The 16,831-nt window shown below is 36.7% G+C and overlaps 1 protein-coding gene across 1 annotated transcript in view; it reads right to left on the bottom strand.

Annotated features, from left to right (window-relative positions):
- The window catches only part of GABRB1 (gamma-aminobutyric acid type A receptor subunit beta1), a 425,588-nt gene extending 409,408 nt beyond the window's left edge, over positions 1–16,180 (bottom strand). The window contains exons 1-3 of the mRNA XM_051965722.1: positions 15,559–16,180; positions 15,256–15,347; positions 14,725–14,792 (exon numbers count right to left, since the gene is read on the bottom strand). Coding sequence (XP_051821682.1) covers positions 14,725–14,792; positions 15,256–15,347; positions 15,559–15,638 — 240 coding nt within the window. The 5' untranslated portion in view covers positions 15,639–16,180. The remainder of the gene's footprint in view (positions 1–14,724; positions 14,793–15,255; positions 15,348–15,558) is intronic.
- Between the last annotated feature and the right edge of the window lie 651 nt (positions 16,181–16,831).

Here is a 16,831-nt window from a genome sequence, read left to right as displayed (position 1 = left end):
GTGTGTGTGTGTGTGTGTGTGTAATATGATTGTTTTGCTTTTAAAAAACCACAAAAGGGATGATTTGGGAGAAATCAGCCCAGGAAGGCTTAAATTAACCAATGTAATATCCGGACAAAAATTTATACAATGCAGACAGTATTGTAAAAGTAACCATGTTGAAGGATTTAACAATTATGATCAATGCAAAAACTAGTGTCCCATGGAATTGATGATGATGTGTGTGCTATTCACTTCCAGACAGAGAGGTGCTAGATTCATAATAAAAAAAAAATGACACATGCTTTTGGATACAATCAATATCAGAATTTGTTTTGCTTTACTATGCATATTTGTTAAGATTTTTACTCTCCTCTCCCACCATGGTAAGAGGAAGGGAAGAAAATAAATTGATTCTGAAATTTAAAAATTCCAAAAGACAGGCAAGAAGATATATTTCTTAAAATATAATTTACCTTTTCATCAAATAGCTGTTAAATATGCTATTAAGTACTTTTAATAAAGCTGATATTCCATAGAACACAGGTGAAAAAGGTTAAACTGAAGAGCAGTATGTTTACTTTTCAAAATAAATGGAAAGTCAAGACTCTGTATATTAATGTTTGTCATGTATTGGTTTTGTGTCTATTAGGCTGACTACTTTATATGATGAATCTGTTCCTATGGTAACAGCTCATGATTCGTGATCACCATAAAAGCAAAGGAAAATTACAGATGGAAGTGTGAGTTAGAACTGATGGAGAAACTGCTAATTTATGAATTAAGATTTTTAAAAGATATTCTTGCTAACACATTTTAACATGTTGATAAATTATTACTATTATTAAATGATTCTGTGAGTTATATTACTAACCTTATTATTTAGTAGGCCAGGAGCTATATAGAACTTTGCAAATGCTTTTATTCAAATTTCAAGGAATTTTATCAGTGCATCTCGATGTGTATGTTGTATATGTGCATGATCAACTGTGTATTGAGAGAAAAAAATAATTTATATTCTTTATCATTGTCCCAGATTTTGTTTGCTTGTCTCATCTACTCTCTCTCTCTCTAAATCTGACCAATGATAGTGATGACTAGTCTTCAAAGAAATGTTTTGAGCTAAATTCTTTTTTTTTAGCTTTTTATTTTGAAAATATATGCTTAGATAGTTTTCAATATTCACCCTTGCAAAACCTTGTGTTGCAAATTTTTTCTCTCTCTTCCCCTCCACCTCCTCCTATAGAATAATCCAATATATGTTAAACATATTCTCTTCTTCTATACATATTTCTATAAATATCATGATGCACAAGAAAAATCAGATCATAAAGTAAAAAAAAGAGAAAAAAAACAAAAAGCAAACAAACTACAACAAAAAGGTGAAAATACTACATTATGATCCACATTCAGTCCCCATAATCCTCTCTCTTGATGCACATGGCTCTCTCCACAAGTGTATCAGAACTGGCCTGAATCATCTCACTGTTGAAAAGAGCCACGTCCATCAGAATTGATCGTTACCCTATCTTGCTGTTATTGTGTATAGTGATCTCCTGCTTCCGCTCATTTCACTCAGCATCTTCAGTTCATGTCAGTCTCTCCAAGCCTCTCTGAAATCATCCTGCTGGTCATTTCTTACAGAATAATAATATTCCATAACATTCATAAACCATAACTTATCCAGCCATTCCTCAACTGATGGGTATCCACTCAGTTTCCTGTTCCTTGCCACAACAGAAAAGGCTGTTGAGCTAGATTTTTGAAAAGATTAGCTATGTCAGTGTAGAGGGAAAAGGAAAAAAAAATACTGGGAAAAATGAAAGGGAAGTTTCTGATACATATTAGACACATATAAAGTTTATCTATCCTCTTTAAATAACTGTTATTGATTGTTCCCTATGGAAACCACCAGGCCTTTTTCCTTGACTAATGGAGAACATGTTCTCTTAATTCAAAAAACTAAAAAAAATGGAAAATGTATTCATGAGGCTTTAGTATATTAGGGATAGAACCTTGGGTGCTACCCTAATCCACTAGACCCTTATTCCAAGAAAGCTTATATTTAAATTATTTTTTCTTTTTCCTAAACTCTTTCCGACTTGTAAAAATCTACAATTCTAGGCATCCTGAAAACTCACTTGTTGAGATTCTATCTTCCACAATCTAAATTCATTCATTAATTTAAGTCTTTCATGTGGAATCGGAAAGGGCCTTTTCTCTGTCCTTATGCTTCTTGATCTTTACTCAGTTTTTGACACTGGTTTTTCAAGATACTGCTCTCTCCTGGTTCTCCCCCTAACTTTTCCTAATTGGTCCTTTTCATTAACCCTTGTATGATTCCAATCATTCACATATGGATATAAATCAGTATTGTTTAGGGCTACCTCCTCTTTTTACTCTTTTTCAGTGATCTCATTAATTCCCAAGGTTCAACTATGACCTTGTAGATCAGAGCTTCTTAAAATTTTTCCATTCACAACTCTTTTTTGCCTGAGAAATTTTTACTCAGCTCCAGGTACATGGATATATAAAATAACTATATCAACTCAATATTTACTGATAATAAATGATCCACAACTCCCATAATCAATTACATGACCCCATATGGAGTTACAACCTACAGTTTAAGAAGCTTTGATTTAGATGATTCCAAAATCTACATATCTAGACCTTATATCCCTTTCTCCAATGATCAACTTCATATGTCTAATTTTCTATTAGATATCTCCATGAGGAAGTATCAAAGACACTAGAAAGCCACCATATCTCAAACAGAACTCTTTATTTGCCCCCCTCTTTTCTTCCTTCCTTCCTTCCTTCCTTCCTTCCTTCCTTCCTTCCTTCCTTCTTTCCTTTCTTTCTTCTTTTCCTTCCTCCCTCTCTCCCTTCCTTCCTTCTTTCCTCTCTCCCTTCCTCATGCCATCCCTTCTCCCATTTCCATGCTTTTACTCAAGTCAATCCTCATGTTTGGAATACGCTTCCTCTTCAACTTCTCCTCTTGGAACACCTCTTTCTTTTCTAATCTTAGCTCTGGTGTCATTTCCTAATGGAAATTCTTTCCTGATTCCTTTATTTGTTTATGCTCTTTCATCTCTCTTTAAGTTGATTTGTATTTATTTTGCAAATGTTATATAATTACTTATCTTTATTCATAATATTCCTCCTTAGTAGAATGTAAACTCCTTGAAGATAGAACTTTTTTCATGGCACCATGGATACAATGCTGAATAGATCAAAGATTCTTAATCTTGAATTCATAGAACTTCAGCTTCAAGAGTTCTTTGGAACTGATGGTGAAAGAGGTTAAATCTTTATGTTCACTTACCTCTAATTGCAAGTTACTTCAATTATTTAAAAATCTTACTCTAAGAAAAAGTATTTAGGCTACATGAGACTGCCAAATGAATCTGGGATAAAAAAATAAGTTAAGCTGGTGTTTTAATTTTACAGATAGAGAAACTGAGGCCCACAGAGATGGAATGACTCTCTATACTCTTTTTATCTTTTTTCCTGATACAAACTAACACTGTGCCTGATACAGAGCAGGTGCTTAAAAATATTTGTTTAATGAAATAGAATGTATTACCCCTCTTCTTCAAGAATAGAGATGAAAAAGAAGTATATAAAATGTCAAGTGTCAATGATCCTCTTATTCAAAGCTTTTGATCAAATTACTCATCTGCCTACTCTTTACACTAGGTAGAGAATTGGGCAGGAAGGCTCTGAGAGGACATGAGTTCATCTTCAGCCTCAGACACTTACTGTAAAAGGCTGAAACTCTTGAGTAGGTGCACTTGGACAACCAAGCACTCAAGGCTAATTACCTATTGGACAATATTTTATTAGCATATACTTGGAAAATGGCCCTTCCCACTATTCTGTGCTGGCTCAATAATTGATATATACAGAGAATTGTAGAAGGGATTAGAGGATGGAGTAAGACAAGCCAGAGTTACTTTTGGGCAGGAGACAAAGACGAGAGGTGTAGAAATTCCTGTGTCCATTCCCTTCACTTCTATCCCCAAAGAACAAGAATAAAGACCAAGGACTTTTGCTTATCCTGACTTTGGCTGATTCTAAGGTATCCAGAGTGCTACCTTGGTCTTCACAATTTACTAACTGTGTAACTCACTGTTACTGTGGGCAAGTCACTGCTTCTCTGTCTGATCACAGGGTTGTTGTAAGGATCAAAGAGATTTTGTGAACTGTTTAGCATGGTGTCTGGGACATAATCGCCTTCTCCCCCAACCAATAATGGGATATTACAGACAGTTGGGGTTGTACAAATAGGGCTCTCTTTCCTTTCCTTTGAATTACATTTTGCTTAAAGGAAATTTCCTAGGATAAGGAGAATATCAAATAGAGAGCCTGGCTTTATGGAAATAACTATTTTACATCAATCTCGTGTATACCATTCAAATATCTCAGTTCTTTGAAAAGCTCTTGGGAGTCACTTTTTAATCTTCTTGCAGGTATGCCTCATTTCCCAGGGCAGGCTGTTGCTCTCCCTTGCCAGTTCTGTTACACCCAGTTTGATTTTCTCAACAAATACATTTTCTACAAGAACTCCCAGTGCTTTCATGTGACTTCACATGGGAGCCTAGTGTTCCAAAGGGACTCTGAGTCACTTCCTAGGACTGTGAGGAAAGAACAGATGCTATGCAAGTGTGTATTTGCCATTTCTAGTTTTCCTACCTAAGCAACTTAAAAAATTACAACTACAATAGTCAAGTCAAGCTAGTTATGTTTGATTAATTAATAAGTACATAGTAAGTACCGGCAATGCAAAGAAATGCAAAGACTGTCTCTGCCTTCAAGTTGCTCAAGTCTCGTGGAAGAGATAATATGCAAACAACTATGTCTTTCCCATTCACTCTTGTACTGTCTCGGAGGAGAAGACACTGTCATGGACAGGGTGGGATGGCAGAAGTAAGATTGGAGTTGAGACTAGAAGGAAGCCATGGAAACCAGGAGATGCAGAGAGAAAACATTCTTGGCATAGAAACAGTTGATGAAAATATGGAGAATGTCTTGTGTAGGAATAGCAAGAAATCCAAGGTAATTTCATCCTGGGTTATAAGGAAGGGCAGAGGGTAGAAGAAGACAGGAGAGATGGGGGAGGACTAGTAAAAGTTTTAATAGTTAGAGGATTTTATGTTTGATTCTGGAGATAACAGAAAGTCATCAGAGTTGGTTGAGTGGGAATAACAGGACATCAGATCCATGCTTTAAAAAGACCACAGCAGAACAAATAACTCATATATATATATTCTCAAGGGGTTCACAAATATGTTCATCATGTATGGAGTTATGTTAATGTTAATGGAATGAACTCCATCATCCACTTGACCCCACCTTCCCTCTTGTCCTACCATCACTGAAACAGTTAGAACTCATTACCTATTTGGTTGAATTCATTTTGGAAGTCAGGAAGCTTGGGATTCTTTGGAAATCTTTTCATTTCATTATTAGAAATAAGATTTAAACAATTGGAAAGACCATAATGAGAAATGTTATCCACCTTCAGAGAGCACACTGGTGAACCTGGAGTACAGATTAAAGCAATTTTTTTTCACTTTATGTTTCTTGCTTTTTATTTTATTTCCATATGGAATATGTTATATATGACTTCACATGTATAATTGACATTATATACACTTTTCCCTTCTCAATGGATGGAAGAGAGGCAAGAGGGACAAATTTGGAACTCATTTTTTAAAAATGAATGTTTAAAATAAACAATTAAAAAAAGAAATAAAGGCTCAAATTATCTAGAATTTTTTTATATGTGTAGGATATAAGCAAGTTCAATTAAATTCCATTACAAATGATGAACTGTGTTGGAGAAACAGTGCAAAGGATAGAGTCAGAAAAATATGTGACTGGAGGTAGAGAAGAAAATGGACTATGTGCTTAGCAAGATTGAGGGACAACTAACTGATGGAACACCCACTTGTTGAATACCAACAAATCCTATCTGGAGTATAATTGAGTGGACCTTTTATATGAGTCTTTTGTGAAGACACAGTCAAAAGCACACAAGATGGGCAGACTTGGGTTAATTGTGAGCTGTATCATTGAAGGGAATATCCATGCCGATGAGATCACAGATTCGCTGAAGTTTTGGAAGTACTATATTTATTTGTGAAAATATTGTCTCACCCAACTAAAGTATAAGCGCCTTTAGAACAGAGACTGTTTCTTTTTGTTTTGTTTTGTTTTGTCTTTTCCAACACAATGTCTTGCTTAACTTGTTAAAAGGAATCATTGAATGGACACTTTATATCACCATTTTGCTTGGGTCTATTTCCCACCTTCATATCCCCCAAATAAAATTATTTTAAAGTCTTGTCTAAATGTACATTGGCCTTTTCCCCAAATGTTAATTAAAAGCTGTAGTATCAACAAATGGTTAAGACCATTTGCTTTCTTTATAGACAATATTTAATTCTTAGATCCTAGAAATAACTCCCAATAGGGTAGAGAAGAAACCTAAAATGTTGAGAAAAAATTCTGGGAATAAGTTCCTGGCATTGTCAATGACAAGATTTCTGCAAAGTAAAACAAGCATTCTCACATCTCGAGGGGTAATTGCAATACTGTTGTTTGATTGAATACACACTCACATATACATCTTCACATACCAAGGAAATATGGGACTATCTCCAGTTGGCTATAGATTTTGAGTTCTTTCAATGTAAGAACTGTGGAATAGTTGCTTATTTAAACTATACATCTCTGGTACTGTATTCTCTCCACACATTAGGCCCTTTAAAATTATTTGTGAAATTTATTGGCCAATCACTGCCTGGGTGAAAGAGATCCAGATGTAGGACATGACTATCTGGTGGTTTTTAGGCAGTGGCCTAGCAGCATTTTTGTCCCTCTCTACACCTCAAGGGGTTTTGCCATATACTAGGAACTGGGAGGTTTGATTTGATTCACAGAAATGCCATACCAGACTAAAGCATTCTGAATACTATGAAAGCTTAAAGAGGGAACGTGTCTGGAGAGAAGCAGTGCTCAGAATCAATAGCAGGCTGGAAACAACTCCAGCAAACGGCAGAGCTGGAACTTGTAGAGCTTGAGGCTGCAGGGGATGCAGTGCCAGCTATGAAATATTCAGCACTGGATTCCAGATCTGGAGCCATCTGAACAGAATGTGCGCTAAGTGTATTGCAACAGATACTGGGCTACTGCAGCAGCACTCTGGATTTGATATCCACATGACAGTGATTTCTCCCTCCCCACCCCCCTTCCCTTTTCTACCATCTCTCTCTGGAATAAGTACATTCAACTGTTTTCCAAAACTTTTTTTCTGTGTCTTTCTGTCTTTCTCAGTGTCTCTCTGTCTCTTCATTACTTTGTCTTTTAGGTATGATAAACCTGTTTAGCCATTCTGTTACTAATCTATATGTATTCTTGCTGAAATGAATTGGGGAGCTGCTATAAAGATGTACTTAAGAAGTGAGATTTACAATTTCACTCAATATTTGCTGACAGATCAGTTGTCTGTCTGTCTGTGGCTCATAGCTGAAATGAAAAGCATTTATTTACTTTTACTTCTCAGGACATAAGAGAGAGAACCTCTTCTGGACTGATCTCTCTCTCTCTTTCTCTCTTTCCTTCTTTTCCTCTCTCTCTCTCTCCTCACCCCTTCTTCCCCTCCTCTCTTTTTCTCTGTCTCTTCCTCTCCCCTTTTCTCTCTCTTCTCTCCATCTGTCTCCTCTCTCTCTCTCTCTCTCTCTCTCTCTCTCTCTCTCTCTCTCTCTCTCTCTCTCTCTCTCTCTGTCTCTCATTTTCTTATCTATTTTCCCTACTTCCCTGTCCCTCTCCATTCCCCATCTCCTACCCTTCCATAAGTCAACATTCTGATTGGGATATGAGAATACAGGCTGATATCAAAGACAATGACTTTGCTTCTCTCCATTGTTTTCCAGTTTTCTAGAAGGCAGGAGTTAATCTAGAAAGCAAAGCCACACCCTAAGAGACAGGTCTAAAGGAATAAATGAGATTAATAGTCCAGCACAGATGAGCTGGGGGAATAAGAGTGGGTGACATTGCTGACAACTGTACTCAAAAACACTTCATAAAATCATACCAGCAAATTAATGTCATGCTAAAAACAAATAGCTCAGCAACTCTTTCTTTAAAGCTTCTTTTTTTGTTAATGGTGGGGGTTGGATGGGAAAAGGGATTTTCATCAATCTGACAATCTGAAATTCATGAATATTTCCGGTATTTCAGGGCTGAAGTATTGCTTTAAACATGGTCTGTCTAGCATAGATAGAGATACCATAGATAGAGGAAACAGTATGGTATGATATAAGAATACTAATCTAGTAGTTTGCAGCTACTATAGAAATAGTTTTCAAGGGTGGTAGAGTCACTGCCGTATAGCAAACACTTAATAAAACATATAGAGTCAGAAGGATGGAGTGGTAAGATAACTAAGGCAACAAAAAACCTAATTTTTCTCCTCTTCACACTGAGACTGCCAAGTGGAATGATTCAAGGCCAGATTTTGTAATTCCTCTAGGGTCTTTCAGAAGTTGAGAAAACATAAGATGTTACTCCTATTTCAGAGTGTGTTGAAAAATAAGTTACTCTAACAGTAATTGAACTGTTTTGACAACTTAAATATGATAGAAACTGTCAAATACAAATATTCCCAATATAGTCCTGACACATCAGATGAGAAAAAGCAGGTATCAATCAAGTTGAATTTTGAAGACTGTTGACATTGTAACTTCTCTTTCTCATTATTGGCTCTAGTTCCCTTGAGAGATAATTTAAGGAGAAGAGGTTTTGTGGTCTGTCTTGGTCAATTAGACTGGAAACTTTTGAAAACTAGAAATTGCCTAACCATTATGCTACTAACTGTCCCCCATTCCTAAGAATCTGATACAATGCTTTCATCCTTTGGAAATGCAATAAATTTTTATATATCATTCATATAATCTGATGGAGAGAATAGAAAAGATTTTCAAATAGCTGCAATTAATAAAGATCATAAATCTAGAAGTAGAAGTGATTTCATAAGTCATCTTATCATCTTGTTATTTTACAGTTGAGACACTAGAAACTCAGAGAAGGTAAGTGATTTGCTTATGGGTGCCAATCAAAAATATTAGTGGCATTATGAGGATCCAGTCTTTTCAACTACAGTACTTAGCATAATGCTTGGACATAGTAGGTACTTAATAATACTTATTGACTGACTACTGACCCAACAATAAACCACATAGTTATTGAATCTTAGATCTAGGAATTACCTTGAAGATCATCCCTAAAATACAAATCAGTATTTTTTCCACTGAAATACATTCTTCTCTAAATTGTTCTAACAAATGGTAATCCAGAGGGAAGATGAATTTAACATATTAGACTTGTGTGCTTTTTAAAAAAAAACCCTGGAGTAAAAAGGCTAAACTCTATTGCAAATCCCTAAAAAGAAACCCATTGATGTTTTTATAGGAAGTATGAAACTCCAAAAGCTACATTGTGGTCATGGTGAACCAGAATAGGTCATGGCAAACCAGAATCAGTATGGTTATTTGGAAGGAAATACCTACCTATCTATAATAGTTGTTAATATTTCTCTTGTATTTAAATATTGTTGGTCCATTTCATCTGTTCACAAAGGACACTCTATTGTAATCTCAGAGGATTCAGTGCTATATTTATTGACGGCAGCAATAGTGCGGGTAAGGCATTCACTTTATAAGGCTATTGCTAGCTTCCCAATTGAGAAAAAAAAGGTGTGTAGTATTCTCTGTTTTAAGAAAGAAAAGTCACTGGTGTTTGGTAAAGCAGCAGGATAAATTGTTAGAACTATTCACTTGTTAAGATTCAAAGACTTCATTTAAAGTTGAGTACTTCCAAAGTGTTGACACAATTAGGAGAATTATTGATTAGTTTGTTAAGCCAAATTTCTTAATCTAGGTCCTACTGTTTGTGAACAGTTAGTACATTAATTTTTCCCAGTTGTGTTTAGTTACCTGTTTAATTAACTGTAAAAGAAAACAAAACTAAAATCTTAGATATTGCTCCAAAATACATTTTGGAGGAAGTAGACTGTTGTTCATTTATTATTTTTTCAGCTACATCTTTGCTTCAAAAAAAAAAAAACCTGCTTTAAAGGAATAGGAACAATAGTATTTTGAGTTGTCATTTGGGGCAGCCAAGTTAAAGATGCCTAAGGGTAACTGGTTTTACTCATTTAACTCATCTGACTAAAAACTTCTTGGACAATATCTCTAAACAGAAATCCAGTCAACTGAATTAGTAAAAGTAAATGAACAAAATAGAAATGGGATTTTGTTTTGATTTGGGTTATTATATTGCCACATAACTAATTTTACACCACCACTCCCTACTTTAAACCTAGAGAAATCCAGGTTAGTGGAGTTAAATAATAGTAGTTAAATGAATGCCAGATAGGAATCTGATAGAATAGCTTAAAATAATCCTAGCACTTGTCAATAAGATAGATTAAAAAAAAAACATGTACATTCATTTGGAAGGTCTTAAAGGAATTTGACATTATTAAATACCATAATTTACACATTCTGTATTCTTCTGCAGTGGCCAGATCTAATTTCATTATTGAACAAGAGATAAGCAGCAAATATAGTCTGAGAAAGTCCAATGGTTCATTCATAATATCAGAAATTTATAGTTGGAAGAAAACCATGAGGTCATTTAAGTCATCCACTACATTTTACTAAGGTAGACATGGAAGCAGAAAAGTCAAGAACTCCCTTGCCCAAGGTCATTCATCTAATTGGCCCCACTGAGATTTGAACGTAGGTCATTTAACTTCTGTGTCAGCATTCTTGCCACAATGTGACACCGGCATAGCTACCTTGTATTCCCATCCCATTACCCTACTGCCAGAAGAGGGATAGGAAAGCAACACTTAAAATTATTTGGTCTTTGCTCTCACTTACTTGGAGAAATATTTAAGCCTTGAATAAATCGGATCATTATGGTTTCTTGGTGCATATCTTTATCTCTTATGGAGTGGACAGTAGCAGATTTTCTGGGATCTCTTGGTGTTGAAATGCTTTGGTGTTTCACTTCTTTTGGCTTCAAAAATTTTCTTCAAAATCTCCTCAGGAAGCTATAATTTGCTTTTGTCTATTTTTTCTTTTATTTCTTTCTTTCCTTCTCTTTTTGAGGGGAGGGTCAGGTTATACAGAGAAATGGATAGGCAGCTATAGGAAGGTGGTAGAAATATGGAATTTAGGGGAAGTTGTATTAAATAGACAACTGAAAATTAATCATGCAATTTCCAAGTATCCTCAGCTCCTTCCTTAGGGAAATTTCTGCACTTATTCATCAAAAACAGTATTGACTACATCTAAGTGGTTTTTTTTTAATTTGAAGAAATGAAGTATTTTGTGTTCAGAAGACAAAAAAAACAGAAAATGCTCTTGATAGGTAAAATTTAGCAAAGGTAATATATTAAGTTGAAATATAATAATGATATTTCATCAATAGCATCAAAGAAAAGTAACCAAAACTAAAACAATCTATTTTTCTAGAACATTACATGAAATAGTGATCATCATACCATTTTACGTGGAAAATTCCCACTAAAGAGAAATGGGAAATACTCAAATTCATAAATTATTTAAAGGAAATATATCTTTTTAAAGTTAAATGACATTGTTTTCTTTCTGATTTTGAATTTAGTTTTTGGTTGTTTTATAGAACTTTTCCAATCTAAGTAAAAAAAATTAATGTTTTTTAGCTACCACAAATACTGTATGGTGTTGAATGTGATTACAATAGAAAGGAAAAAAATGCTATTGTACATTCATTCATTCAATGTCTATTTAGTTAGTGTGTATTATGTACCAGGCAGAAATAAAGCAGTCTCTGTCTTCAAACATCTCACTTTCTATTGAGAGAATAATAAGTATATTGAGAAATAACTATATAGGGAGAAAGACTGGACCTATGATTTCATTGATCTATGAAACTCCCAGATGAAGAACTTCCTCTACTAAAATAGACAGGGTCTTCTCTGCTTTATATAGTCTTAGAAAGGTGTCTCATTCACTGAGTAGAGGTTCAATTAATTGTCCAAGATTATTCAGCCAAGATATATCAGAGAAAGAACTCAAGGTATTTCTGACTCCAAGTCCAGTTTTCTACTCATTATGCCATTGATACTTCAGTATGCATGCACACGTGCATGTACACATGTATGTATATACATATGTAATATATGCATATTACATAGCAAGTTCTTGCCCTTAACCTGAGTTTTGAAGGAATACAGTGGGGGTGATAAGGAACATTTTATGTAAGGCAATGTATTTTGTAAGTAACTCTCAGTTAGCCAGTAACAAATCTAGTAGTAAACACTCAAATCATGTTTATCTAGAACTTTTGATTCTGAAACTTCACCTTGCTGCCTTTGACCTCAAGCAACACATATGCTCTTAATTAGCAATTCAACCTTATAGAAAGAAAAGGATGAAGCAAGAGGTGAAACTCAAATCAATCTGTTAATTCTTACTCAACTTCGCATAGAACCATGATGTAGAACTAAACCTTTGGGATCATGAGGTCCAACCTACTCATTTTACAGATGAAGAAACTAACACCCCTCAAAGAAACAACTTGCTCAAGTTCACATCAACAAAATCAAAAGTAGAACCCAGCATTACCACTGCAGTGCTTTTTCTAGTAAGTCACTCATAAGAAATGATACAGATGAAATAAAGTTTTTATATTATCTTGAATTTTTATTTCCTTTCTCCAAAATGTCTGTGTCCTGAATAAACAATCTATTTATAATGATATTTACACTCAAATAAATGTAACTTTTTTGCTGAATTATTTTTAAAAATTTCAAAGAACTAATTTGACTACTTTGCCACTGAAGTTGTGATGAAAAACTGATCATGAAAAAAAAAAAAACTGAAATAGGGCTGTGCCTCTGTGAATGTGTATGTGAGATTGTGGAGACAGCCATCAAACAATTTACTTAAAATAACCTGTAGAAGATAGTATATTTTTGCTTTCCATAATGGAAGAGTCAAATGAGATTTCTCCCCACTTTAACTTTATAAATATTTTATAGTTAAAATTATTTATATGATGACAAAAGAGGGATTTAAAAGTTTAAAAATTTCCCATGAACTAGTTGTATTATTTACATGAAGCTAAACAACTGATTTCCTTTAAGCCAAATAGTCCAGTTTATTAGCAGTAGGTAGACCGAATTTGTATGTTACTCAATCGTTTTTCATTGACTAGTATAAAATATAAAAACATTAATGCAACTTTTTTTTCAAATTACCTTGCCCAGAAAAAAGCAGATATGATCATGTGATGACCTGCCTATTGATAATAGATATGATTGTTTATAAGAAAAACATCAAATATAAGTCAATACTTAAAAATTAGTTAAAATTTCTTATTTGGGTATAAGGACCATTTAATAACAATAACAATATTTAATAGTTTAATGATGACATGATTTAATAGGATCACATTAAAACACATCAATAAGCACTTTTTATTATATACATGCTCAACAAAAAGAAAACACTTTAATAAACTTAAAGATGTCAATTAAGAAAAAGGAATTTTGCCTTCATGCTTATAATATAGAGATCCCATAAGTAGTTACTCAACTCTTCCAGTTTGTGTTTATTTTTGCTGTAACTAAGTACTCTATTTGGCACAAAGATTTGTTTCAAGTTCAAACATGGCAATTTGCCTATTCGAAGCTTTCATTGGTTTGTCCCTGGAAAAGCAACAGGCTTTTTCTGTCTTGCAAGAAGCAACAGTTAGGCAGTCTAGCCATGGAAAAGTCCTATGCCTGCTGCTGGCTACAGGCAGCAGTGAAAGTAAAAAAACAATGTTTGCAATCCAATTTTTAACACCTCCAGGAAAACCAAAGGAGAACTGACCTTCTCGAAATAAAGAGAACATGCTGTTCTAATAAAACAAGCTTCTCTTTAGTCATCAGCTTTCTGCCGAATACACAGACTTTAGAAGTAAATGAAAACATTGACCATACCCATCACGTTCCTGTTTAAACCTAAACCAGGACTATTTTTGTGGTAATATCTTGTCCATCTGCCATCACTAGGAAACCATTCAAGTTCATCAAGACTCTCAGACCGAAAAACCTCTGGAAGCCAGCTTTTCAAATAACCAGCTAAATTTAGTGTCTGGTTTAGAGACCATGGGGTGAGAAGGAAGGTATGGAGATTAAAAAGTGGGGGGGGGCAGTTTCACAATAATCTGATCCAGAACCTCTAGAATCAGAGAAATAGCTCCAATCACTTGTATTCGCTATAGTATGAGCAAAGGTTGTAGTATTAAGGGAAGTTGTAGGTAGACCTCTGTCCAAGGTACTTAAAAGGCAGGGGACCCCCTCCCCCCAATAGGCTGCAGATGGCGCCCTTCTTTATGGAAAGGGGAATGGAAACAGAGGTAAAGTTACACTTAGACTCCGCCCAAATACGATCCAGCAGGGCAACTATCAACAGCCCTTCTCTAAACAGTACCGAACACCTTTAATCTGGAAAACCGCAGCAGACTGTCTCTAAAATACAAAGCAAGATGGGGGATGGGAGGTGGGGAGGAGGAAGGTCTTATGTCTAAAAGAAAACATATGGAAACCCCTGAAATGCGGTGAAGGGACGAAGAACGGGTCAGTTTCCGAGCTGCCCATTATTCTCACCGATTTGAAAATTCACAAAGTGTACTCACCATGTTGACTTCCGAAACCATATCTATGCTGGCGACATCTATCCTCATCCCCACATCAACAGGAGGGCCTGAAAGGGGATAATGAGTTTTTGTGATATTGTTCATCTTGTCCCATATGGCTGGGGTTGTGTGAAGAGGGGAAGAAAAGCAAACGTACGGGGCGGAGGGGGAAGGGGAAGAAAGAAAGGGTCGGTTGGATTCTAGTAGGTGACATTTTGACATCTTTAAGGATTCCGCCCTTACCCTATTCCTGTGTAAAAAAAAAAAAAAATAGCTCGGGGTACACGTGTGCGGCATTAAGCATGCAGGTCGTGTGTTTGTATGTGTGTGGGTTTCAGTGTGTCGGCTGCTCGGATTCATTTACCTGAGCTTGTGAGTAGCAGGATATACGGGTATGTTCCTGTGTGTAACGATAGAGCACGCTAGATAGTGCACACTCATGAAAATGATTTGCATTTTAACTGACGTTTACCTTTGGCAAAACACGAGCGATACATTGGGGTTACAGGTTGAAAAAATATTGAGAATTACCTCCAAAGTCTGGCCTCAAGCGAATGTCATATCCTTTAAGCAATCTATCCACTGTCTCTTTCACGTATGACATGTTGCTGGGCTCATTAGCGCTGAAGGGAAGAAGTACGGGTGGGTTTTAGAATCAACATCGAAACTGCAATCTGACAGAAAGCTCGATCCGCACACCTAAGCCCCCACCACAAGATGTTTAAATCCACACAGGCGTTTGTTCTTTTTTTCCCCCCAAACACCAGAAACACACACACACACACACACACACACACACACAAACACACACACACACGAGAACAAGCGGCTCACCTTTGTGCACAACAGACCATAGCTATCATCATAGGGAAAGACAGAATCCCCAGGCACTCCCGATTTGGAACTGTCCACATCCCTAACTCTGATGAAAGAATTCTCTTTTCTGTGAAGATTCAAGGGATGCAACTTAGTCCAAGGCACAGCAATAATTCCGGAAAGGACTTGCGCATGCGTCCCGAGGCTGCTCACTCTCAAGACACCTTGTGTCTTGCAAACAATATTCCTTTCGAAACAGTCAACAGCTTTCAGCCCCTGGGAAGTTGTCGGGGTGGGCTCCGCTTCCTTCAGGGGCTGGCGGAGGAGCCGGCGTTCTTGGGCACAAGGTCACACATGGGCATTCAGAGGTAGTTTGGCGCACCGACTACTGGAAGAGGTTTTCCGCTCCCTTGCCCCGCTCGGATTTCCTCAGCTCACCGCCCTGAGCCGAGTCAGCCGGTGATTGGCATCTGTCGTAGGCAGCCGCCGAGGTCTGGGGAGTTAGAGCTCGCCCGTCGGGGGTGTGCCGGGGACCAGTTCGGACCATTCCAAGCATGATCTTATCCTCCCCGGTCATTTCCCGGGGGAGGCGTCCTGGGCTTGCTCGGCTGGGGAGGGAGCCAAAACAGCGTCAGCAACAGGGCTAGCTCACGCTTTCCCCTGCCTCCTTCTCGGACCCACCAAGAACTAAAATACAGAAATCTCTCTCACACAATCACATACAGGACATAGAGATGTAGGCACACAGAAGGGCCGTGTGTGTGTGTGTGTGTGTGTGTGTGTGTGTGTGTGTGGTGTGTGGTCTTCAAGCCTTTGCTGGGGATGGAGGTAGGGGTAGAGGTAGTTGAAATTGTGTTGACCAAGGATTCAGACGACTCCTTAAAGACACAGGGGAGTCTGGGCTCCAAAACAGACTAGCTAGTGCTCCAACTTTTCCATATAGAATCACAGAATCTCAGAGTTGGAAGGGACTTCAGAGCCATCTATAAATGCCTCCTTCTTGCTGACCTTTCCTCCATTCTTCTACCTCCTTCTCTTTCTTCCCTACCCTTGCCTTCCTCTCCTCTCTTTCCCTTTTTGTTTCTTCCTTCTATCCATCCTTTCTTATTCCCTTTCTCCTGCCCTCTGCCCTCTCCACTATACTGGAGGGATTGAGGAAGGGTGGAACACAAAGGACAAATATTGCTTAGTCTGGGTTCTTTTTTAGTCGAGAAAATGTTCTGTCTATCTAACCCCCAAATAGCAATGCCAGCTTGTGGAAAATCGAGTGAGGATGATAACAGGTTCTTTA

Source organism: Antechinus flavipes, chromosome 6 (genome assembly GCF_016432865.1).
Source record: "Antechinus flavipes isolate AdamAnt ecotype Samford, QLD, Australia chromosome 6, AdamAnt_v2, whole genome shotgun sequence".
In the NCBI taxonomy this organism is placed as follows: domain Eukaryota; kingdom Metazoa; phylum Chordata; class Mammalia; order Dasyuromorphia; family Dasyuridae; genus Antechinus; species Antechinus flavipes.
This window is presented reverse-complemented; position numbering and strand designations above follow the sequence as displayed.